We start from the raw sequence: 27,171 nt of genomic DNA, 5'->3' as shown, positions 1-27,171 counted from the left end.
CAAGCAGTTACTGTGGAGGGGCCTGTATCCACGCTGTATGACGATGACATAAAGATGGTTAACAGAAATTAATAGGATTTTCATCAGTTATGTAAGTGGGCTAAGGAGTGGCTAATGGAGATTTTGCAGATAAATAAAAGGTGTTGTATTTTGGGAAGTCAACCCAAGGCAGGACGTTAACAGTGAATGGTCGGGCTCTGGGGAGAGGTATAGAGCAGAAAAATTGTAGGAGCACAGATACTTAGTTCTTGTAAATTGCGTCATCAGTATATAGGTTGCCAAGAAGGCTCATCAGTCATTGGCCTCATCAGTCAAGGTATTGTATAGACATTAGAACGTTATGTTATAATTGTACAAGACCTTGGTGAAGAACCTTGGTTCAAGACCTTGGGCAGCAAGATGGAACAACGGTAGAGTTGCTCCCTTACAGTGCTTGCAGCACCAGAGACCCAGGTTCATAGAAACATAGAAAATAGGTGCAGGAGTAGGCCATTCGGCCCTTCGAGCCTGCACCGCCATTTAATATGATCATGGCTGATTATCCAACTCAGTATCCTGTACCTGCCTTCTCTCCATACCCACTGATCCCTTTAGCCACAAGGGCCACATCTAACTCCCTCTTAAATATAGCCAATTAACTGGCCTCAACTACCTTCTGAGGCAGCGAATTCCAGAGATTCACCACCATTTCTCATCTCGATCCTAAAAGACTTCCCCCTTATCCTTAAACTGTGACCCCTTATTCTGGACTTCCCCAAAATCGGGAACAATCTTCCTGCATCTAGCCTGTCCAACCCCTTAAGAATTTTGTAATTTTCTATACAATCCCCCCTGAATATTCTAAATTCTAGCGAGTACAAGCCGAATTCTAGCGAGTACAATCCAGTCTTTCTTCATATGAAAGTCCTGACATCCCAGGAACCAGAACCTTTCAATGACTGGTGAACCATGACACCCAGGTCTGTTGTATCTCCCCTTTTCCTAATCGGCCACCATTCAGATAATAGTCTACTTTCCTGTTTTTTCCACCAAAGTGGATAACCTCACATTTATCCACATTATACTGCATCTGTCATGCATTTTCCCACGCACCCAGCCTATCCAAGTCACCTTGCAGCCTCCTAGCATCCTCCTCACAGCTAACACTGTCCCCCAGCTTCGTGTCATCCGCAAACTTAGCCTTGCGGTACCTCACTAGTCACTGCCTGCCATTCTGAAAAGGACCCGTTTATTCCTACTCTTTGCTTCCTGTCTGCCAGCCAGTTCTCTATCCACATCAATACTGAACCCCCAATACCGTGTGCCTTAAGTTTGTATTCTAATCTCTTATGTGACCTTGTCGAAAGCCTTGTCGAAAGCCTTCTGAAAGTCCCGATATAACACATCCACTGGTTCTCCCTTATCCACTTTACTAGTTACATCCTCAAAAAATTCTATAAGATTCGTCAGACATGATTTACCTTTCATAAATCCATGCTGACTTTGCCCAATGATTTCACCACTTTCCAAATGTGCTGCTATCCCATCTTTAATAACTGACTATAGCAGTTTCCCCACTACCGATGTTAGACTAACTGGTCTGTAATTCCCCCTTTTTCTCTCTCCCTCCCTTTTTAAAAAGTGGGGTTACATTAGCTACCCTCCAATCCTCAGGAACTACTCCAGAATCTAAAGAGTTTGAAAAATTATCACTAATGCATCCACTATTTCTGGGGATACTTCCTTAACTACTCTGGGATGCAGCCTATCTGGCCCTGGGGATTTATCGGCCTTTAATCCATTCAATTTACCTAACACCACTTCCCGGCTAACCTGGATTTCACTCAGTTCCTCCATCTCATTTGACCCCTGGTCCTCTGCTATTTCCGACAGATTATTTATGTCTTCCTTAGTGAAGACAGAACCAAAGTAGTTATTCAATTGGTCTGCCATGTCCTTGTTCCCCATGATCAATTCACCTGTTTCTGACTGCAAGGGACCTACATTTGTTTTAACTAATCTTTTTTCTCTTTACATATCTATAAAAACTTTTAGTCAATATTTATGTTCCCTGCCAGTTTTCTTTCATAATCTATTTTCCCTTTCCTAATTAAGCCCTTTGTCCTCCTCTGCTGGACTCTGAATTTCTCCCAGTCCTCTGGTAGGTTGCTTTTTCTGGCTAATTTGTATGCTTCATGTTTTGTTTTGATACTATCCCTGATTTCCCTTGTTATCCACGGATGCACTACCTTCCGTGATTTATTATTTTGCCAAACTGGGATGAACAATTTTTGTAGTTCATCCATGCAGTCTTTAAATGCCTTCCATTGCCTATCCACCGTCAACCCTTTAAGAATCAATTGCCAGTCTATCTTGGCCAATTCACGTCTCATACTCTCAAAGTTACCTTTCTTTAAGTTCAGAACCCTTGTTTCTGAATTAATTATGTCACTCTCCATCCTAATGAAGAACTCAACCATATTATGGTCACTCTTGCCCAAGGGGTCATGCACAACAAGACTGTTAACTAGCCCTTCCTCATTACTCAATACCCAGTCTAGAATAGCCTGCTCTATCGTTGGTTCCTCTACATGTTGGTTTAGAAAACTATCCGGCATACATTCCAAGAAATCCTCTTCCTCAGCACCCCTGCCAATTCGATTCACCCAATCTATATGTAGATTGAAGTCACCCATTATAACTGTTTTACCTTTGTTGCACGCATTTCTAATTTCCCGACTACAGGTGCTGTATGCATGGAGTTTATATGCTCTCCCCATGACCGTGTGGATTTTCTCCGAGATCTTCGGTTTCCTCCCACACTCAAAAGACGCACAGATTTGTAGGTTAATTGGCATGGTATAAGTGTGAATTGTCCCTAAAATGTGTGCAGGATAGTATTAATGTGCAGGGATCGTTGGTTGGTGCAGACTCGGTGGGCCGAAGAGCCTGCTTCCATGCTGTAACTAAACAGCTCCTTACAAATGTTCTTGAACTGACCTGCACAGCCCTAATCCTACCTTAGCAACAGAACATTATGGACCTTTCTTGCACTACCATGATCTTGTCTTTTAAACGTACATTTTTTTTACTGGTCCTGTTTTATTTTCCACAGTTTTTTCTTTATGTTGTCCTGTAGAATTTATGTATAATTTAAGTTTTTGGATGTTGTCTGAGTCTAAATGCCTGAAATGCAGATGCAAGCAAGATTTCCATTGTACCTGTACCTCACCTACGTGCACAACAAGAAACTTGGAAGTCTTCCTGAAAGTACAGTAAAGGTAATGTTGAAAGGAGCCAATTACAGGCTGATGGCATTACACCACATCTCACCAGATTATCAATCTCTGGGTCTTCACTGAAAAATGGCTTTCCTTCCTTTTCCTGTTTGCGAACAAAGTTTTCGATGTCGACATCAAAGCTTGCCGAAGTGATACATTCAGAACCTTGGGTCGACTGCTCGCACTTTTCAAAAAGAAGAGCCAGAAGTGGGAATAGAGGGTGTCTGCAAAGAAATACAGGAATAAATGTCAGCTGCATTGGCCTGTCAAATGTATTGGAGAGTCAAGGGCCTAGTGGGAAATAGGAAGAAAATATTATTTAAAACTACTACCAGAAGATCTTAAGGAATATTAAAATGGGGTTGTATATAGAGCACTGAGAAGCAGAGGTATCTTGGAGTACAGGGAAACTGAAAGGGCTGAAGGTGGATAAGTCACCTGGGCCAGATGGACTGAAAGGAGTTTTTAGAGATTGTGGAGGCATTGATAGTGATATTTCAGGAATCGCCAGAGTCAGGAGTTGTCCCAGATGATTGGAAAATTTCCAATATTACCCTGCTGCACAAAAAGGAAGCAAGGCAGAAAAGTGGGAACTATAGGCCGGTTAGTCTGACTTCGGTGGTTGGTAAGATTTTAGGGTTCCCAATAAAATAAGTCAAAGTCAACATGACTTTGTGAAGGGGAAATCTTGCTTAACAAATTTGCTGGAATTCTTTGACGAAGTAACAGGACAGACAAAGGAGAGTCAGTAGATGTTGTTTACATAGATTTACAGAAAGCCTTTGATAGGGTGCCACATATTAGATTGTTTAGGAAGATAAAAGCCCACAGTATCAAAGGGCAGATACTAGCTAGCATGGATAGCAGATTGGCTGGATGGCAGAAGACAAAGAGTGGCAATAAAGGGGGCATTTTCTGGTTGGCTGCCAGTGACTAGTGGAGTTCCGCAGGGGTCGGTGCTGGGGCTGCTGCTCTTCACGTTGTATATTAACGATTTGGACGAGGGGATTGAAGGCTTTGTGGCCAGGTTTGTGGACAATACGAAAATAGGTGGAAGGGCAGGTAGTGTAGAGAAAGCAGGGACTCTGCAGAAGGACTTGGACAGATTGGGAGAGTGGGCAAACAAGTGGCAGATGGAATATAGTGTAGTAAAGTGTGGAGTCGTGCATTTTGGCAGTAGGAATAAAGGCATAGACTATTTTCCAAATGGGGTGAGAATCCAGAAATCGGAGGTGCAAAGGGACTTGGGAGCTGGTGCAGGATTCCCAAAAAGTTAATCTGCAGTCGAATCAGTAGTAAAGAAAGCAAACTCAATGCTAGCATTTATTTCAAGAGGGCTTGTATACAAAAACAGGGATGTAATGCTGAGGCTCTAGAAGGCGCTGGTCAGGCCACATTTGGAATATTGTGAGCAATTTTGGGCACCATATCTGAGGAAGGATGAGCTGGCTCTGGAGAGGGTCCAGAGGAGGTTTACAAGAATGATCCCAGAAATGAGTGGGTTAACCTATGATAAGCATTTGTCGGTACTGGGCCTGTACTCGCTGGAGTTTAGAAGAATGAAGGGAACCTCATTGAAACATACAGAATAGTGAAAGGCTTGGATAGAGTGGATGTGGAGAGGATGTTTCCACTAGTGGGAAGAGTCTAGAAACATAGAAAATAGGTGCAGGAGGAGGCCATTCAGTCCTTCGAGCCAGCACCGCCATTCATTGTGATCATGGCTGATCGTCCCCAATCAATAACCCGTGCCTGCCTTCTCCCCATATCCTTTGATTCCACTCGACCCTAGAGCTCTATCTAACTCTCTCTTAAATCGATCCAGTGATTTGTCCTCCACTGCCCTCTGTGGCAGGGAATTCCACAAATTCACAACTCTCTGGGTGAAAACGTTTTTTCTCATCTCAGTCTTAAATGGCCTCCCCTTTATTCTAAGACTGTGTCCCCTGGTTCTGGACTCGCCCAACATTGGGAACATTTTTCTTGCATCTAGCTTGTCCAGTCCTTTTATAATTTTATACGTTTCTCTAAGATTCCCCCTCATCCTTCTAAACTCCAGTGAATACAAGCCTAGTCTTTTCAATCTTTCCTCATATGACAGTCCCACCATCCCAAGGATCAATCTCGTGAACCTACGCTGCACTGCCTCAATTACAAGGATGTCCTTCCTCAAATTAGGAGACAAAACTGTTCACATTACTCCAGATGTGGTCTTACCAGAGCCTTATACAACCTCTTTACTCCTGTACTGAAATCCTCTTGTTATGAAGGCCAACATTCCATTAGCTTTCTTCACTGTCTGCTGTACCTGCACGTCAACTTTCAGTGACTGGTGTACAAGGACGCCCAGGTTTCGCTGTACCTCCCCCTTACCTAACCTAACCCCAGTGAGGTAATAATCTGCCCCCTTGTTCTTGCCTAGAGGTTACAGTCTCAGGATTAAAGGACGTTCTTTTAGGAAGGAGATTTCTTTAATCAGAGGGTGGTGGATCTGTGGAATTCTTTGCCACAGAAGGCTAATTAATGGGATCGAAAGAGAGAGCTAGATAGGGCTCTTAAAAATAGCAGAGTCAGGGGATATGGGGAGAAGGCAGGAACGGGGCCATGGTCACATTGAATGGTGGTGCTGGCTCGAAGGGCCAAATGGCCTACTCCTGCACTTTATGTCTATTGAAAGATGATGAATTCCCAGCAGCTGATGACTGCATTCTGGAGATTTGAAGGAGGTGGTTTTTGACATAGTGGATGCACTGATTGCCAACTTCTAAATTTCCTAAGGTTCTACATTGGTTCCCTATAACATAGATGTTAAAAACTGAAAGATATAGGTTTAGGATAAGGGGGAGGTTTTCCAGGATCTTGGGAAGGGGTTTAAAACGGACCTTGGGAAGACTTTTTTCACCCTAAAGGATGTTTGGAATCTGGAACTGTGTGTGGTGAAAGTGGGAACCCTGACATTTCAGAAGTATCCAGGCACAGGAGGCTATGCACTCTTCTGGTAAATTGAATTATACAATGGGTAATTTACAGTCAGCATGGACTCGGTGGGCTGAGGGACTTGCTTATGCTACTGTATATTTAAGAGTCAAACTGTTGGTGACTGATCTCCCAACAACTACAGTTTGTGTGCTAACTTCCTGTGCTTCATGTACTCTCTCACCTAGATTTCTCCAAACCACATTTAATAATTCCTACACTATTATATTCACCTCTATTCTTTCTACAAAAGATGATATTCTCAATTTTCCCTTCCGGGAATATGTTTCTGCTTGGCCTTTTTCTCATGAGAGATGGTGGCGTGTGAGGAGTGACCTTATTCCAACGGCCATTTGAGAACAAATCCTATAAATCTATGGCTCTCAGAGAGAAACAAATTCACTGTAGATCTCTTTGAATGAATGACCCCATTTTTAAATCCTGACCCCGAGTTCTAGACTTTTACAAAGAGGATTCCACATGCACCCTGTTAATACTCCTCACCCCCTTTTATGTTTCACTTGTTACCTACTAATCTTTCAAACCACACTCGGGAGGTAAGAATTTGATGTAGACATTTATACTAGTCTTTTCTTACAATGTAATTAAAAGCTTCCGTTTAAAAAATTGTAGGATTTACCATGTTTAATTTTTCCTCTAAATTATCTCAGTAAACTTTATTATTATTTCCATGTGTTCTCAGTGAAGCTCAGTTTGTGACGTTTCACTGGGGTCACTCACTTCAACGTAAGACCTAGTATCAGGCACACATGCAGAAGGTGAATTACTGGCAACCACATGTTAAAATATATCTCATTAAAGTAACTAAAGTGCTAGGAGTGCACAAGGTCCACAGAGAATGTGGCACAATGATTCAGACCACTACTCCAACTGGCAACAGTGGCAACCCCTACCTGATAAACACTAATTTACCAACTCAACCAATATTTTTATCTCCTCTGGTGTTTTTTGTAGTTGTCTATAGTTAAAGGCAGATTTACTGTATCTCTACCTGTAGATGGCTCCTTTATCAGCTTCCATAGATGTCTGAGACTCTGTGGGCACCGGGCTTGAGGCATCAGGGTCGGATTTAGTGCAGCCAGATGCTGGCTCCGTGTTGCTAGTCATCTGTGGTACGACTGGCATCTGGAAATAAAGAGATCAAATGCAGCAGCTCAGTAAAGACTTCCAAACTGAATGGCAAAAGTAAGCAAGGGTCCATCTGACTATAATCTGGAGCACACCCTGCTGTAATCCTCAATTCAGCTTGTCACATCAGCACAATTCACCAATGAAAAGGACATGGAGGACAGTGAGATCAGTGCAGGCAATATGAATGTACAAGTGCATTAATGCTCCAGGGCATGATGGCATCTGCATCAGGTTATTGAGAGAGGCAGGAGTGGAAATTGCTGAGGGTTGGATGGGATCTGACCCAGGTTATTGAGAATGGCAAGCCTGGAGATTGTTGGAGCGATCCTTGTATCTTCTCTAACTAATGCAAGGCCTCGGAGGATTGGAGAGTAGCCAACGTTGTTCCATTATTTAAGAAGGGAACTAGATATGGAATTGATGTCCATATCTCCCTGAAAGTGGCAACATGGGTATTTAGAGTGATAAAGAATGTATATGGTATATAACCATATAAACCATATAACATGGTATGCTTGCCTTTATCGGTTGGGGCATTTAGTATATGAGCCAGGAACATATGGGATAGCTTTATAAAACTTTGGTTAGGTTGCATTTAGAGTATTGTGTACTGTTCTAGTTGCCTTTTCACAGGAAGGATGTGGAAGCTTTGGAGATGGTGCAGAAGAGGTTTACCAGAATGATGCCTGCGAGTAGTAGCTACAAAGAGAGGCTGGTAAAACTTGGACGGTTTTCTCTGGCATGCTGGAGGTTGGGGATGCTGGTGGTGGGGGCAGATACACTTGAGGTTTTTGAGAGGCCGTCTGACCAAATTGATGGAATTTTCTGAAGAGACATCAAAGTGTACTAATGAGGGGCAGTGCAGCAGTTGCGATTTGCTTGCACTTCAGTAAAGTCTTTGAAAATGTCCAAATGGTTTAGGCCTATGGGATCTAGTGAAAGTTGGTAAATTGGATCCAACATTGGTTTGGCATTAGTAGATAGGTGGCAGGGATTTGTTTTTTGTGTTTGGATGCCTGTGACTAATGGTGTCCAAAGGGGTGGGAAATTGCAACCTTCACGTGGTCCACCCTGTTTTGACTAATGCAATCAACCCGACGTGCACAAACAAATGTTTTGGTGTTTTGGTGCCTACAACTTTAGGCTGTGCACTCCATATGCAAGAAGAAGATGGTGTCCAAAAGACATCGATGCTTGGACTCTTGCTCTTTGTAAAATATGTGAATGATTTGGATGTGGCTATTGGAGGCATAATCAGTAAGTTAGCAGATGGCATAAAAATTGGTGGAGTTGTTGTTAGAAGGTAGTCTTTGGCTGGTGATACTGATGTGTTGGTAAAATGGACTGATAAATGGCAGATGGAGTTTAATCCTTAAATATGAGATTATGAATACTGGGAGTACTCTTGAGGCTAAGACATCATACACCATGAGTGGCAGGTGAAGAAGGCAACTGGAGAGTTGCGCGCAGTTCTGCTCTCTACATTATAGAAAGGGCATAATTACACTCGAGAGGATGCAGATGTGATTCACCATGACATGCCTGGGATGAAATATTTTAGTTTTGAGGAGAGACTGCATGGTCCTGATTTCACTCTTAAGTACATTCCTACACCCTCTATACTCCTCAAGGGATTCAGTCGATCCTTGCTGTCTATACGTGACATGTACCTAGTTATTTTTCTTGACCAGAGCCCAATATCTTTACTGGTCTAGGGTTCCCTACTCCTGCCACTCTAACAGGAATATGCTGACCCTAAACTCTTGCTTTTAAAAGCCTCCTACTCTCTTTACCTGTACACTGACCCCCTCAATCAATTTTTGAAAGTTCCTAATCTCATAAAAATTGGCCTTGCCCCAATTTAAGACTTTAACCTTGTGGACCAGTCCTACTCTTTTCCATAACTATTTTAAAATAAATAGAATTATAGTCACTGGTCCAACGGTGCTCCCCCAGACAAAACCTCCATCACCTGCCCTTCGTATTTCTAAGGTCGAGTTTTGCCCTTTGGGCCATCTACATATTAATTGAGAAAATGTTCTTGAACAATCTTAACAAATTCCACCCCATCTAAGCTACTAGCATTTAGGCATCCCAGTTAGTATTTGGAAAGTTAAAATTCCCCAAAATTCAAACCCTATTATTCTTGCAGCTAGGTTTATGTATTGGCTTATTAAAAAATCCCAACATATTTGTTCTAACTGTCGATGACTATTAGGGGTCTATTATACAATCCCATCAAAGTGATCACTCGCCCCCCTTTCGTATCTCCATCTTACACCCACTGGATGATCCCCAAGAATATTAGGCTATTAAAACAGTAAAGTGGTTCCAAAGTGGACTGTTAACAAACCATTGCGTAGACAATAGACAATAGGTGCAGGAGTAGGCCATTCGGCCCTTCGAGCCAGCACCGCCATTCAATGTGATCATGGCTGATCATCCCCAATCAGTACCCCGTTCCTGCCTTCTCCCCATATCTCCTGACTCCACTATCTTTAAGAGCCCTATCTAGTTCTCTCTTGAAAGCATCCAGAGAACTGGCCTCCACCGCCCTCTGAGGCAGAGAATTCCAGAGACTCACCACTCTCTGTGAGAAAAAGTGTTTCCTCGTCTCCGTTCTAAATGGCTTACTCCTTATTCTTAAACTGTGGCCCCTGGTCCTGGACTCCCCCAACATCGGGAACATGTTTCCTGCCTCTAGCGTGTCATATAACCATACAACAATTACAGCACGGAAACAGGCCATCTCGGCCCTTCTAGTCCGTGCCGAACAAAGCCTTTAACAATCTTTAGTAGAAACTGAACCAGTGGGCACTGAGCGGGCACAATACAACACAACTGCCATTATAGGTCTGTTCACAGCAATCATTATATGGAGACGTGTATATTCCTGGCATTCAGTATACATTTGAGGGGAACTGACAAACTCTTTATCATTAATCCTCAATTCTGTCATGATCTTGTTTACATAACAAACTGTTCAAACTGAACTTGACTCTCATGCTAATTGAAAAATGACTGGTGAACTGTTCAACCATCCTGTCCATAAAATAAAACCTGGCTCAACCCAGACTCTTAAAGACAAATACTTTATTTAAAAGAGAATAAAAATAGCCACACTAGAAAATTGAAAAAAAAGCTGCAAATGCTAGGAGTCTAAAATAACAATGAGGAAATTATTAAAATACAGATCAGGATGAATCTATGGAAAGAGGGAAAAAGGCTAATGTTTCAGATGGAATGTCCTTTGTCAGAACTTTGTTACCTCTGTTTCTCTTCCCACAGATGCAGCCTGACTTGTGGAGTATTTCTAGAACTTACTGTTTTCATTTTAGCTGCATACAGTTCACAATAATAGTACAAACTTGCTAAATATTGCAAAAGCAAACATGATTATAATTATTTTTTAAATTTAGTTGCAGATGTAGTAAAATATTTAACATTATTACAGATTTTATTTCTGAAAAAAATATGATTTTTATAAGCAAATACTTTGGAAAGGAGAAATGATTCACTACTTTAAATCAAAACTTAACACTTCAAAAGAGTTTGTTTCCACAATTACATCAAAAATGTTACGAATATGCTCAATAGCCATTTCTAAAACTCTGTCCAACCAGATGCTCTGATCCAACCACCATTAACTAACTGCCTTCCCTGCTCAGGTAAGCATCACGCTGATTAGACCAACCTCTGAAAAGAATCTGTTCTCACTTTGGCCCTTCTTTCCAGTGGAGTGCACTGTCAACCTTTTGGGAGTACAAGGGCAATGCTATCTTTGAGGTACATTCCATCAGAGCAGCTGACAGCCAGTTACAGGACAAGCTGAGATAGGTTTGCTTCTCTCACAGGGACCAACAGTCAATGGTGTAATTAATACACATTTACAACTTGCTAATGAATCTTTGATACGTACATATTCATACCCAATGGCAAAATACTGTTGCCGTGGGTAACTACTGTAATTACAGTAAGTGATTGAAGTTGTTTAAGGGATATATATTTGAAACTAGCTTGAGGGAGCAGAGAGAAACAGATTCCCACATTCTATCCAAGTACTGCATTCATAGGTGGGGCTCGAGACAATGACAACCACTCAGATTTTTAACCCCAGCAGGGATTACTCTTTCCTTTGAGAAATGCTGAAATGCTGAGGAATCAGAGTCGGGGGAGGGGGGCTCTCAGAAAGAGTAAGGTCAGGGGTGGTTGCAATGTTCATTAGATTGAAAACAACAAGACAGGGGTAAGCTGGCTTGAGGGGTCAGAGTGGATGGGGAGCACTTATCTGTATTAAACTCCACTCCCCATTCATCAGTCCACTTGTCCAGCTGATCAAGATCCTACTGTAATTTTTGAATTTTTGAACAAGACTGTAAATTTACCAGATGTATTCCTCTCATGATTTTGTGTACCTCTATAAGAACATCCTACATCTTCCTGCGCTCCAAGGAATAAAGTCTCAGAGCAACCTTGTACTGTTTCAAGCAATCTCTCTTAAACTGCTCTCTATACTTGTACTTGCAATGACCCTAACTTCATTAGATTTTTTACTTGCTTTTAACCATAACGAAAAACAACATTTTTTTTCCTTGAAGAAAGGTCCAAGACGAGGGCGGCCCGCAGAGACACTACAGATCGGCTGGAATCCCCTTGAGGGAACAAACAAGCATAGTCTAGAGCAGCATCTGTGGATGCAGTAATGGACACCCCAACAATCTGCCACTTAGCTCTGCACCGGCGCGGGGGTATTCACGAAACTCCACTCCCCAGACGTCATCACCGTCCACAGGCCCACTTGTCCCAGCTGATCCAGCCCAGATCCTACTGTAAAGCTGATTTTGAATTTTTGAACAAGACTGTAAATTTACCAGATGTATTCTTCTCATTATTTTGTGTACCTCTATAAGAACATCCTACATCTTCCTGCGCTCCAAGGAATAAAGTCTCAGCCTGCCCAACCTCTCCCTGTAGCTCAGGCCGTTGAGTCCGGGCAACATCCGCGTAAATCTTTACAGCTTAATGACATCCTTCCTATTGCAAGGTGACTTAAACTGCACCCGGTGCTCCAACTATAATATCACCAATGGCGTGTAGCAGTGCAACATATCAACTTCTCTACTCAAGACCCTAACTGATAAAGGCCAATGTACAAAAGTATTTTTTACTACTATCTATCTGTGAAGCCACATTCAGGGAACTATGTACCTGTATTCCTTACACAAGGAAGTGCTAGAGTAACTCGACACTTCAGGCAGCATCCCCAGGTGAAATGCCCAGGTGCTGTTTTGTGTCGGGATCCTTCTTCGGACCCGAAATGTTTCCTATCCATGTCCTCCAGAGATGCTGCCTGACCCATTGAGCTACTCCAGCAGTTTCTATTCTACCTATACTACCTGTACCCTCTGGCCTATTACCCTGCCCTGGGACCTACTATTCACTGTGAGGATCCTACCCTGATCTTACTTCCCAAAATGCAACACCTTGCATTTATCTGCATTAAACTCCATTCACCTCCAAGATCCTGCTGTCATTTTTGTCGAAACCACCTGCTTTTGTGCCATCTACAAACTTACTAATCATGTACATTCTTATCCAAATCGTTGATATAAATCACGCAATAGACACAGTACCGATTCCTGAGGCACTTCATTAGTCATAGATCTCCATTCTGAAAAATAACCTTCCACCACCACCCTCTGCTTCCATCCCATGTTATCTAACCTTCCTGAGCAGCCTACCATGCTGAACCTTATCAAAGGCCTTGCTGAGGTCCACGTGGACAACGTATATGGATTTGCCCTTATCAACCTTTTTGGTTACTTCTTCAAGATATACGGTCACAGTCTTTTTCGCAGCATAGAGGAGTCCACAACTAGAGAGCATAGTTTTCAGGTGAGAAGGGAAAGATTTAAAAGAAGGCCTTTGATAAGGTGCCACACATGAGGCTGCTAAACAAGGTAGAAGCTCATTAGAGGCAAGGTTCTAGCATGGATAGAATGTTGGCTGACAGACAAAAGGCAAAGAGTGGAAATAAAGGGGGCCTTTTCTGTTTTGCTGTTCAGCAGGGGTCGGTGTTGGGTCTACTACTTTTCATGTTATATATTAACAATCCAGATGAGAGAATTGATGGCTTTGTCGTCAAGTTTGGAGACAATACAAAGATAGGCGGAGGGGCAGGTAATATTGAGGAAGCAGGGAAACTGCAGAAAGACTTGGACAGGTTGGGAGAGTGGGCAAAGAAATGGCAAATGGAATACAGCATACCAAATGTTTGGCATACAGCATACCAGTACTCTCCAGCACTTTGGTAGAAAGAATAAAGGCATAGATTACTTTCTAAAAGGGGAGAGAATTTGGAAATAGGATAGACTTGGGATGCTGGTGCAGAATACCACAAGGGTTAATTTGCGGGTTGAGTTGGCAACAAGGAAGGCAAATACAATGCTAGCATTTGTTTCAAGGGGACCAGAATATAAGAGCAAGAATGTAATGCTGAGGCTTTATCAGGCACTGGTTGGGCCACATTTGTAATATTGTTTTTGGCCCCATATCTGAGGAAGGATGTAATGATTGGGTTAATTTCTGAGAAATATTTGAAGGCTCTGGGTCGGTACTCACTGGAGCTTAGGGGAATGATGGGGTATCTCATTGAAACCTACTGAGTAATGAAAGGCATAGATAGAGTGGACATGGAAAGGATGTTTCCAGTGATGGGAGAGTCTCGAACAAGAGGGCACAGCCTCAGAATAAAAGGATGCACCTTCAAAATGGAGACACAATAGACAATAGATGCAGGAGTAGGTCATTCGGCCCCTCGAGCCAGCACCGCCATTCAATGTGATCATGGCTGATCATCAACAATCAGTAGCCTGTTCCTGCCTTCTTCCCATATCCCCTGACTCCGCTATCTTTAAGAGCCCTATCTAGCTCTCTCTTGAAAGTATCCAGAGAACTGGCCTCCACCGCCCTCTGAGGCAAGAATTCCACTCACAACTCTCTGTGAGAAAAAGTGTTTCCTCGTCTCCGTTCTAAATGGCTTACCCCTTATTCTTAAACTGTGGCCCCTGGTTCTGGACTCCTCCAATATCGGGAACATCCTCGGAATATTTTTAGCCAGAGGATGGCGAGTGGGTGGGTTTAGAGGCCAAGACATTGGGTATTTTTAAGGCGGCAATTGATAGGTTATTGATTAGGAAGGGCGTCAAAGGTTACGAGCACATGGCAGGAGAATAGGGTTGAGATGGAAATAAATATCAGCCATGATTGAATGGCAGGGCAATTTGGATGGGCCGAATGGCCTAATTCTGCTCCTGTCATATGGTCTTCTCAAAGAGACCTGAGGGGGCAACACTTTGATGGGTCTATGGAATGAGATGCCAGAGGATGCTGTAGAGGCAGGTCAATTACAACATTTAAAAGACATTTAGATAGGTACATAGTATGAAATGTTTAGGGGGATATGGGTTCAATGCAGGCAAATGGGACCCGATCAGTTTTAAAACCTGTTTGGCGTGGGTGTGGGGGGGGGTCTCAGGGTCTGCTTCCTATGGCTTCCTGCTCTGTTGTAAATTTCTATGAAGCTTCTCTAAATTATTCCATGCATTAATTTAATATTTTAATCATGAACTTGATAATTATTAGAAAACAATCTTACCAACTGTTCGTCCTGATAGGAATCAACAGGAATGGGCTGCGTTGCCATCATAGTTTCAACTTTTGCATCATGAGGGAGGAAGTCAATGCCCCTGAAATATAACCAGATAGAAAATTAAGGGGTGGAGTGATTTGAGCCAGCTAATATTGTTCTTTTTGCTTTATTAGAAATACTGACAATTATTCATTGAATGGACAGCCTTTACAATGGAAAATTAAGGATGCCTCACATGTACTGAATAAAGACACGCTCAGGACTGTCACCTATTGCATGTTCACAATTAGAGTGGATGTGGAGAGGATGTTTTCACTACTGGGACCAGAGGGCACAACCTCAAATTAAAAGAATCCTACCTTTAGAAGAAAGATGAGGAGGAATTGCTTTGATGGCTGCCAAGTCATTGGGTATTTTTGACGTGGGGATTGATAAGTTCTTGATTAGTATGGGTGTCAAAGGTTATGGGGAGAAGGCAGGAGACTGGGGTTGAAGGGGAAGATAGATCAACCATATTGAATGGCAAAGCAGACTCGGTGGGTCGAATAGCCTAAAGGGCATGTCCCACTTAGACGATTTTTTAGGCGACCACAGGCGACTAGGCTGTCGTCACATGGTCGTCAGGGTGTCGCCTGTATGTAGTCACATGGTCGTCGGGGTGTCGCCTGTATGGTCGTGAGTAGTCTCCTCAGGCACCCAAAGAGTCATAGCGTCTTCCTGGTCAACGCTGGATTTTCAACATGTTGAAACATTTTCGGAGACAGTCGGCGGCAGTGGGTTTGACACCAATGAGCGTAACTTGACTTCTCCTGACATAGGTGCTGTTGTAGTTGTCGCCAGGTTAATGTAGGTTGTTGCCAGGTGACGTAGGTTTTTCCTGTCTTTTTAATCATAGAATGCAAGACAAAGGTAGCTAGAATGTACAAACATAGTAAGACTTTATGTGGATATTTTTAAACAAGGAAAGAAGTGAGAGTTGATCTGATAGAAAGCAAGTCTAGTGAATTAAGGAAAATAAAATGGGAAATGTTATTTTGTGTTCACGTTAATATGTAACATCCCTGAAACACCTGCAAATTGGGGATTGGAACTGAGGTCTCATGCAAACGAGAGGAGCAACACCTCATATTTAATTTGGGTATCCTACACTTGGGTAGCATTTTCACTCAGAGGGTAATCTGCATCTGGTATGAGCTGCCAAAGGAAGCTATAGATTCAGATACAATTCCATATTTTAAATGATATTTGGACAGATAAATGGAAAGGAAGGATTTGGAGCGCTATGGGCCAAATTCAGACAAATGGCGCTGTATGTCGGGATATACAAGATTATTTGAAGGACATGTTTGCATGCTATGCTGCTCTCTAACTCTGTGCCTTTAAATTAGGGAAGGCCAATCATCAGACAAGACCTATAAAACACCACCTGCAAGTACCCCAACAACTTAAATAATGAGTTCCCAAAAGGATTGTTTTCTCTGAAGCGTCAGAGACCTGATGGAAGTTTATAGAATTATGGGAGGCATAGATACAGAACCTTTTACCCATGTTGGAAATGTTAAAGACAGAGGGCATAGCTTTAAGGGGGAAGGTTTAGAAGTTTTTTTTACACTGAATGGTAGGTGGTTGTCAGGGCCACTAGATAAAAGATAGCAATGTTTAAGAGGCATTAGGGTTATAGACAGATTGAGCGACATGATATGGAGGGATATAGACTGTGTGCAGACAGATGTGCAGTTTAAATTTGGCATCATGGTCAGCACAGACAATATGGACAGAAGGGCCTGTTCCTGTGCTGTGTTGTTCAATGTATCCTGGACTGTTTAGGTGGCAAGGGAGGAGATTGCTGGGATCCTGATAGGGACAGAGATTTTTAAATCTTTGCTTGCCATAGGTGAGGTGTGGACAACTTTATTCAAGGGCAGCAGGGATAAGACAGGGAATTGGATAAAATTCTGAGGGACACTGATAGAGTTGACCAGATTATTAGAGGCAGCATGGTAATTGAACTCCTCACCCAATAGCCCTGTTGGAGTTCCTTCACCAGAGGTACTGCAGTGATTCCAAGTGACACATCACCACCTTCCTAAAGGCAATTAGGGATGAGTAATAAATGCTAGCATAAGCTGTTCACATTAGAACACACAAACATCACACTTCAAATCTAACACGTTTTGCTTTTATTTTACACGTAAGAAACAATAAAATGGCACAACAAAACTGGCAACTGACTAGATGGCTGAACAAAATGGGCGAAAATGTCTTCCAGTGTTACGGAAATAGAGGGTTTGTTTATATATGCACAGAAAATCCTTTCAACAAAATATTTATTGCAGTGAGTGACTGCTCCATATCAGACATCGTGAAATGTATTTTGATTATCTGAACACGAATGGAAGAAATTCTGTGACAGATCGGCTTGGAATTTCCTTCCTAGAACAAAGGAGTCTGAGGGGTAACCTGATGGAGGTATACAAAATCATAAGAGGCAGAGACAGAGTTGGTAATCAGAATCTTTCTCCCGTGATGGGGTATCAAATACAAAAAGGCATAGGTTTAAAGTAAAAGAAAGGAGAAATGGGATTTGAGGGGAAAGATTATTTTTAAACATAGAGGTTTGGAGAGATATGGACCAAATGCAGGCAGGTGGGACAGGTGTTGCAGGGACATGTTGGCTGGTGTTGGCAAGTTAGGCTAAAGGGTCTGTTTCCACACTGTATGACTCAAAAAAGTTGGGCATGAATGTGATGGGATGAAGGGCCTGTTAATGTGTTGTGATCTAAGTCTTTCAAGTGGGTCACAAGAAATGGTTTAAATCATGCTGTTGGCCTCTGGGAAAGTCCAAAAAGTTAAAGCTTCACATTCTGGGAAGTTCAAACAGGACTCACAATACAATAGTCTTTTAGAATTAGCACATGGTTGCAATTAATAACAAGCTCAAAAGTGCCCTTAGCAAAGGTCACCTTGTTAGCAAAGGTCACCTCGTGAAAAGCAGTATTGTCTAAAAAGATAAGGAATACATGAGAGTCCGTCCAGCTGTAACCAAGGCAGACCTTTAATGGTGGGTATTTGCTATCAATGATCTGACCTTCAGTAACTTGTTGGATGGTGGCTGTGACACTTTGCTAATATGTTGGCAGAAATTACCAATACTTAAAAGTAAACTGTTATCACAGAATTATATTGTGCAAATGGAGATTAGTCAGACCATCTGGCTCTTTGAACAAGTTTTTCAATTAGCCATATCCTCCTGCCCTACTCCATAGCCATTTCCTCTTTTAATATTTATCATCTTTTCTTTTGAAAACGATTGAATTTAATGCCCTAACTCAGCTAGGAGTGGGTACACAAAAATGCTGGAGAAACTCAGCAGGTGCAGCAGCATCTATGGAGCGAAGGAAATAGGCAACGTTTCGGGCCGAAACCCTTCTTCAGATTTCTTCAGCTAGGAGCGCTTTGCCATTCATCCTCTCTTTGTCGTTTATCCTCTCTCCGGTTCTCATGTAGTACTTTAAATCATTGCCCCAGCTTACCAACTCTTCCATCCCTGCAAACCATTCCCCCAAATACTGAGATTTGGACACCGCTCAGTAAATTTATCCTTACCCATTTCGGTTGTAGGAAAAACAATCCAGCTAGATTCCTCTGTTCTATCAGACCACCCAGGGCCCAACCATTCATGGTGTAGTTCCTGGCCTGGTTTGTCTTCCCAAAAGGCTACACCTCACACTTATCTGAATTAAACTTTATTTTGTCATTCCTCAGCCCATTTGCCCGGCTGATCAAGATTCCACTAAAATTCTCGATAACCATCATCACTGTCTATGATACCATCTATTGTAGTGCCATCTGTAAACTTACTGATCATGCCTTGTACATTCTCATCCAAACCGTTGCTATGTGAAAAGGAGACAAAAAGAGTGCCAGATAAGGAAAGAAGAGTGAAACATAGAGCGGGAGGGAGGGAGGGAAATGGCTGGAAAGGAACAATACGAAGGAAACAAGAGGGAGTATTTGAAATCAGAGGAGGGTAAAGAACCATGTGATGGGATGGTGGGAGTAATGTGCGCGCATCGCGGGGGGGGGGGGGGGTGTGGATGGTGGGAAGAGGGGTTAGGGAAGTATTGCTTAAAATTTGAGAATTCGATGTTCATACTGTTCAAGCAGCATTGGAGGTGCTGTTCTTCCTGTGTGCTTGTAGCCTCACTCTGGCAGTGGAGAAGGCCAAAGACTGAAAGGTTGGTATGGGAATGGGAGGGGGAGTTAATGCTTAGCAACTGGGAGTTTCAGCAGGCCTTGGCAAACAGAGCGCCAGTGTTCAATGAAACAGTCGCCTATTCTATGTTTGTAGAGGAGAACACATCGGGAGTATCAAAAGCAGTAAATGAGGTTTGAAGAGGTCTCATCTGGAAGGGCTGCTGGGATCCATGGATGGAGATGTAGGGGCACATGTTACATCTCTTGTGGTTGCTGGGGAGTGCATGGGTTGGGTTGGGAGGAATAATCAAAACAAGGAGTTGCAGAGAGAGTAATGTCCACAGAAAGGGTTGGAGACAGAATGATCTGATTGGCAATGCAATCACGATGAAGGCGGTCGAAATTATGTAGAATGATATGTTGGATGTGGAGGCTGGTGGGGTGAAAGGTAAGGGTCAGGGAAGCTCTATCTGGTATCGTCTGGGGAAAGGGGCAGCCAGAGCAGAACTACGGGAAACAGGAGGCACAGGTGAGGGCTCCATCCATAACAGCAGAGGTGAAACCACATTTACTGAAGAAAGAGGACATCTCCGATGGTCTTGAGTGCAAAGCATCATCTTGGAAGCAGATTTGGCAGAGACAGAGAAATTGAAAGATAGTATCCTTGCAAGAGGCAGGGTGGGTGGAGGTGTAGACAATAGGTGCAGGAGTAGGCCAATAGGCCCTTTAGGCCAGCACCGCCATTCATTGTAATCATGGATGATCATCCCCAATCAGTACCCCGTTCCTGCCTTCTCCCCATATCCCCTGACTCCGCTATCTTTAGTCAAGTCAAGTTAATTCGTCACATACACATACGAGATGTGCAGTGAAATGAAAAGTGGCAATGCTCGCGGACTTTGTGCAAAAAGACAAACAAACAAACAACCAAACTACAAAGAGAATGGAACAGAATCACATACTCTTTTACATATTAAATATTGTGGGCGGAAGGAAAAAGCAGTCGAGTGGTACAGTAAAAGTTAGTCCCTGATGAGATAGGAGTTTACAGTCCTAATGGCCTCTGGGAAGAAACTCCTTCTCAACCTCTCCATTCTCACAGTATGGCAACGGAGGCGTTTGCCTGACTGTAGCAGCTGGAACAGTCCATTGCCGGGGTGGAAGTGGTCTCCCATGATTTTATTGGCTCTGGAGTTGCACCTCCTGATGTATATTTCCTGCAGGGGGGCGAGTGAAGTTCCCATAGTCCCCTACTCTCTACAGAGCCTTCTTGTCCTGGGCAGAGCAATTCCCAAACCAGATGGTAATATTTCCAGACAAGATGCTTTCCACAGCCGCTGAGTAGAAGCACTGGAGGATCCTCGGAGAGTCTGAATTTCCTAAGAGCCCTATCTAGCTCTCTCTTGAAAGTTTCCACATAACCGGCCTCCACCGCCCTCTGAGGCAAAGAGTTCCACAGACTCACAACTCTCTGTGTGAAAAAGTTTTTCCTCATCTCCGTTCTAAATGGCTTACCCGTTATTCTTAAACTATGGACCTTGGTTCTGGAATCCCCCAACATCGGGAACATGTTTCCTGCCTCTAGCGTGTCCAAACCCTTAATAATCTTATATGTTTCAATAAGATCCCCTCTGATCCTTCTAAACTCCATAGTATACAAGCCCAGCCGTTTCATTCTCTCAGCATCTGACAGTCCTACCATCCCTGGAATTAACACTGTAAACCTACGCTGCACTCCCTCAATAGCAATAATGTCCTTCCTCAAATTAGGAGACCAAAACTGCACACACTCCAGGTGTGCACTCATTAGGGCCCTATACAACTGCAGAAGAACAACTCTTTGCTACTAAACTCAACTCCTCTTGTTATAAAGGCCAACATGCCATTCACTGCCTTAATCACAAGGATCTTCACTGCCTGCTGTACCTGCATACTTACTTTAATTGACTGATGAACAAAGACCCCCAGATCCCGTTGCACTTCCCCTTTTCCCAACTTGACACCATTTAGGTAATAATTTGCCTTCCTGTTTTTGCTATAAAAGTGGATAACCTAACATTTATCCACATTAAACTGTGGTTAATGTCAAGGTAGTTGTGGAAGTCTGTGAGCTTGCACTTACCCATTCCGTGAGGCAAACAGAGAGATCAAGAAAGAGAAGAGAAGCGCCTGGGATTTGAGGGTGAAAGTTAATTTGGGCGAAGTGTGAATTAGTGGTAAAGTTGAATAGATCAACAAGTTCTACACGAGTACAGTAGGCAACTGCAATGCAATCATCGACGTAGCAGAGAAAGAATGGGGAATGGTTTGGAACAAAGAGTGTTCAACGGAACCAACAAAATGACAGGCATAGCCAGGGACCATGCAAGTCTTGAGGAAGGTAGATACATCTTCGGGGGCCTGATCAGATATATCAAAGGACACTAAGGGAAGTTCGAGAAAAAATATTGCAGAGGTATCTAGAAGTGTACATAAATAGTTCCTTAAAAGTGGAAATGTTTGGAGGTTTATGGGCTAGGTGTGGCAAATGAGATTAGATCAGGTAGGCAATTTGGTCAGCATGGATGAATTGGGCAGACCAGGCCTTATCCTGATCCAAATAAATGTATGCAAACATTGGTGCCAGACCTGCCAGTGTTTCCAGCATTTTGGTTTAATTTGATATCAATGGTTCATCACTTAATTGGATCATGCTTCTCCGTGGATTGTCACCTTGTCGTGGTGGAGAAGCTTGTGTGGACCTGAGATCCTGAGAGCAATGCCATCTGGAGCGATGCTCCTGGTTGGGCCACCCATGGCGGTAAGGTCGACGGGGAGGTCTCTGACAAAGAGCAATCCAACCAAGACCTCGACGGTGGAACAGGCGGAGGATGATGGCTGACTTTAGTGGAGCGTCACAGCGGCTGGGAAGGCGGATGAAGGCTGCAGCAGAAAAGGGTCTCCGGTCGTCTTGGACTCCATGCCACTGGATCCTGACCCAGATCTGTCAAGGACCATGGGGCGGCTGTCTGTGCACCTGTCTTTCTGTCTCCCCACGTTAAACAAAGTCACGCACAGGCGTCCTCTATAAAGGGAATAGCACCCTGGGGACACCCATGACCGAAGGGGGCTAAGAAGGTTCATCACTCTTCTCCAATGGCTGTAGTTTAACACAAACCAAGAAACGGTGGCAACTTGTCAAAGGCTGACATGTGGCCGCGGTCTCATTGACTGGAGCAGAGTTGTGGTGCCCGTCTGCAGGGGCGGGGCGGGGCTTGGTCAGCTGTCAATCACTGCAGAGGCGGGACTGTCAACCGTCAATCACTGGCGCCCCCGCCCCCGAACCTCCCGCGCTTTGTGGCGACGGCGCCATTTTGCCGCCTCACCCCCCGGCCCCCCCCCCCCCCCCTCACAATCCCCCCCCCCCCGGCTGTCCCCCCCCCCCCCCCCCCACACACACACACACCGCCCTTCAAACCCCGCCGCGCGACCCCGACCCCGACCCCGACCCGCCAGTCAGCAGGATGCGCGCGCCCGCCCGCCCGCACGTCCACAAGGGCGCGAACCCGCCCCTCACAGGCGCCCCAACAAAGCGGGCGGGCCCGGGCCGTGTGTGTGAGGCGAGGCCAGGCCGGGGCTTGGGCCGTGTGTATGTGTGTGTGCGGGGCCGGGGCCCGGCTGTGTGTGCGTGTGTATGTGTGCGGGACCGTGGGCGTGTGTGTGTGTGCGGGGCCGGGGCCCGGGCGGCGGGGCGGCCGCGGGCGCTGACTGACAGCTTACCTGAATGCCAATCTTCATCAGACTGACAAGGCGCTGCAGCAATCAGCCCCACGCAGCGCCGCGCGTCATCACGCAGGGCCTCGCACTCACGCCCTGCGCGTGACGTACATACGGCACCGCCCTCTCTGGGCCCAGCGTCCGGCCCAGTCCCCGCACACACCCGGGCCTGGCCCAGTCCCCACACACCCCGGGCCCCGCACACCCGGCCTGGCCCAGTCCCCCACACACCCCGGCCCCGCACACCCCGGCCCCACACACACCCCGGCCCCGCACACCCCGGCCTGGCCCAGTCCCCGCACACCCCGGGCCCCGCACACCCCGGCCCCGCACACCCCGGGCCTGGTCCAGTCCCCACACCCGGGCCCCGTCCCCGCACACCCCGGCCCCACACACACCCGGGCCTGGTCCAGTCCCCACACACCCCGGCCCCCCCACACACCCCGGCCCCACACACCCCGGCCCCACACACCCCGGCCTGGCCCAGTCCTCACACACCCCGGCCCCACACACACCCCGGCCCCACACACACCCCGGCCCCCCACACACCCAGCCCCCTCACACACGGGCCTGGCCCAGTCCCCCCCACACCCCCGGCCCCACACACCCTCGGCCTGGCCCAGTCCCCACACACCCCGGCCCGGCCCAGTCCTCACACACCCGGCCCCGGCCCAGTCCTCACACACCCCGGCCTGGCCCAGTCCCCACACACCCCGGCCCAGTCCCCCACACACCCGGGCCCGGCCCAGTCCTCACACACACCCCGGCCCGGCCCAGTCCCCCACACACCCGGGCCCGGCCCAGTCCTCACACACCCCCGGCCTGGCCCAGTCCCCACACACCCCGGCCCAGTCCCCACACACCCGGGCCCGGCCCAGTCCCCACATACCCCAGTCCCCCACACCCCGGGCCCAGTCCCCCACGGCCCAGCCCCCCCCACACCCCGGCCTGGCCCAGTCCCCACACACCCCGGCCCAGTCCCTCACACACCCCGGCCCGGCCCAGTCCCCACACACCCCAGTCCCCCACACACCCGGGCCCAGTCCCCACACCCGGGCCCCCCACACCCCCACACACCCCGGCCCCCCCACACCCGGGCCTGGTCCAGTCCCCGCACACCCCGGGCCCCCCCACACACCCGGGCCTGGCCCAGTCCCCACACACCCCGGCCCCCGCACACCCCCGGCCTGGCCCAGTCCCCACACACCCCGGCCCGGCCTGGCCCTGTCCCCGCACACACCCGGCCTGGCCTAGTCCCCACATACCCAGTCCCCACACACCCGGGCCCGGCCCAGTCCCCACACACCCCGGCCCAGTCCCCACACCCCGGCCTGGCCCAGTCCCCAAACACCCCGGCCCAGTCCCCACACACCCCGGCCCCCCCACACACCCGGGCCTGGCCTGGCCCAGTCCCCACACACCCCGGCCTGGCCCCATACCCCCCGGCCCTGGCCCAGTCCCCACACACCCCGACCTGGCCCAGTCCCACACACCCCGACCTGGCCCAGTCCCCACCACCACCCCGACCTGGCCCAGTCCCCACAACCCCGACCTGGCCCAGTCCCCAAGTCCCCGACCTGGCCCAGTCCCCACACACCCTGGCCTGGCCCCCACACCCCGACCTGGCCCAGTCCCCACACACCCCGACCTGGCCCAGTCCCCACACACAGTTACCTGGCCCAGTCCCCACACACCCTACTCGGAAATTAGCACCCTGGCCTGGCCCCCCATTACCCTGGCCTGGCCCCACACACCCTGGCCTGGCCCCACACACCCCGACCTGGCCCAGTCCCCACACCCCGACCTGGCCCAGTCCCCACACACCCCGGCCTGGCCCCACACCCCGACCTGGCCCAGTCCCCACACACCCCGACCTGGCCCAGTCCCCACACACCCCGACCTGGCCCAGTCCCCAGCACCACACCCTGGCCTGGCCCCACACCCCGGCCTGACCCCTTCATGTCCACCCCGACCTGGCCCAGTCCCCACACACCCTGGCCTGGCCCCACACCCCGACCTGGCCCAGTCCCCACACACCCTGGCCCAATCCCCCACACACCCTGGCCTGGCCCAATCCCCACACACCCTGGCCTGGCCCTGTCCCCACACACCCCGGCCCAGATCCCCCACACACCCCGACCTGGCCCAGATTAACATTTTTACACACCCTGGCCTGTCCCCACACCCCGACCTGGCCCAGTCCCCCCAACATAATTTTTAAATTTCATTGTCATTCCCCACACCCCGACCTGGCCCAATCCCCACACACCCTGGCCTGGCCCAGCCCCCCACACAGCCCCGAGTGGGCCCAGTCCCCCACACACCCCGACCTGGCCCAGTCCCCACACACCCTGGCCAATCCCCACAAACCCTGGCCTGGCCCCACACACCCCGACCTGGCCCAGTCCCCACACCCCGCACCTGGCCCATGTCCCACAAACCCCGACCTGGCCCAGTTTTATACACCCCGACCTGGCCCAATGAATGAACACCCTGGCCTGGCCCAGTCCCCACACACACCCACAGTGCACCTTGCCCAATCCCCACACATTTGGCCCTCCCCACACACCCTGGCCTGGCCCCACACCCCGGCCTGGCCCAGTCCCCACACACCCACCGGTCTGGCTCACCATCGCCTCCCATATATAGCAATGTTACAAAATGTTGAGATTTTAAAAATCAAGTCTGTAATTTATCCCATCAGATAAAGCATAAAATGAAGTTTAATTTGACACCTAATTCACTTTCATATCTTCAGTATTAAAAAAGTTATGGCCATTTTCATACTTGGAAATTAGCATCTTGTTCCCTATTGCTTTTTCATTGACAACACGAAAGCTGTGATCGAGAACAGTCAAAAGCCTATAACTTTCTTATAAATTAAGAGAACTGAAATAAATTTTCAGTTATTATAGATTGAAGCATTCTGAAACAAATAAGAAACAATCTTACTTAGATGACTTGAAATTAAAGCATATAATTAGTTAGTTACCTAGATACAAGATACAAGATACATTTAATTGTCATTTGGACCCCTTGAGGTCCAAACGAAATGCCGTTTCTGCAGCCATACATTACAAACAAATAGACCCAAGACACAACATAATTTACATAAACATCCATCACATCGCTGTGATGGAAGGCCAAATAAAATTACCTAAGTGTAGCTAATTAAAAAATTCAATTACTAGATCTAAACATCTAACCATTTCTTAAGAATAGATTAACATTTTTAAATAGCCTAAGTGTCCAAATAATATTAACACAAGAATTCACAATATAACATAATTTTTAAATTTCATTGTCATTGGTTTATAGGCCAAATGGAAGGAATTTAATGTTTAATACCTGTAAATTAATGCCCATTTAAATCAGCTTGCGAGTGGGTTTTTCTGGAACGCGATCAATTGGAATGTTGCGGTTGCGGTGGTTTAGACCCATATCTGGAGCAAATGCACTGCCGGTTCGTTCGGGGGAAAAAATCACCGTTTCGCAACTTAAAATGTGAATTAAATGCATCTTAAGAAATACTTTTATACATAAAAATAAATAATTTTCTTTTACCTGTCCCCTACGTAAAATCCGGCCCCGTTGTCGGCGTTGACGGCTTCAGAAGCTGATTTTAAAATCACTCCAGTGATTAACTTGTCGGGCGAATTTATTTTTAAAAACACACAGAACGGCCGTCGGAACGATTCTTCAGCAAAAACTTGCACTCCCAACAAAATATAATCCAGGACCAGAAAGCCGCGTTTAACCCCCCCCCCCCCTCAAACGTGCCAAAATCGCGCACACGGACAGTGGCAGAATTGCAGCGCTGCTGAAGGTAATTATTGTAACATACCTACCATATACAGTATCCAGCGACACAGCCCATCACTGGAGGTAGATTATCAACAGACATCTATATTACTAAGTCTGATCTTGACCGCTTTTGGTCCACTGTGCTGCGATTTCTGAGAGAACACCGCCACCTAAGGATGTTTCCCATTGATGAAAAATCAGAGAGATATTCATGTTTAAAAAAAAATCCCCATTTTCTCTGCTGCCCCTGCTGGAGGGAGGAGGAGAGACTATAAAACCAGGAAGTGGTGTGCCTCTCTGCAAGATGGAGGAAGCCTGAGGGTTACGTCTATCTGAGCTCTGAATAACACTGAACATGTCTACTCAACTGTGAGT

At 46.4% G+C, this 27,171-nt stretch overlaps 1 protein-coding gene across 3 annotated transcripts in view; it reads right to left on the bottom strand.

Annotated features, from left to right (window-relative positions):
- Nucleotides 1–23,101, bottom strand: part of pknox1.1 (pbx/knotted 1 homeobox 1.1) — a 62,180-nt gene extending 39,079 nt beyond the window's left edge. Inside the window, exons 1-5 of one of the 3 annotated variants that reach the window (XM_055645283.1) lie at nt 22,996–23,061; nt 17,057–17,125; nt 15,046–15,136; nt 7,249–7,382; nt 3,313–3,484 (exon numbers count right to left, since the gene is read on the bottom strand). In XM_055645283.1, coding sequence (XP_055501258.1) covers nt 3,313–3,484; nt 7,249–7,382; nt 15,046–15,096 — 357 coding nt within the window. In that variant the 5' untranslated portion in view covers nt 15,097–15,136; nt 17,057–17,125; nt 22,996–23,061. Of the gene's footprint in view, nt 1–3,312; nt 3,485–7,248; nt 7,383–15,045; nt 15,137–17,056; nt 17,126–22,995 lie in introns of all 3 variants that reach the window. The other 2 variants (XM_055645285.1, XM_055645284.1) reach the window with 2 other exon arrangements.
- Nucleotides 23,102–27,171: the final 4,070 nt, after the last annotated feature.

This window comes from Leucoraja erinacea, chromosome 13 (genome assembly GCF_028641065.1).
Source record: "Leucoraja erinacea ecotype New England chromosome 13, Leri_hhj_1, whole genome shotgun sequence".
Taxonomy (NCBI): Eukaryota; Metazoa; Chordata; class Chondrichthyes; order Rajiformes; family Rajidae; genus Leucoraja; species Leucoraja erinaceus.
The sequence above is the reverse complement of the archived record's forward strand: the minus strand, read 5'-3'. Positions and strand labels throughout refer to the sequence as shown.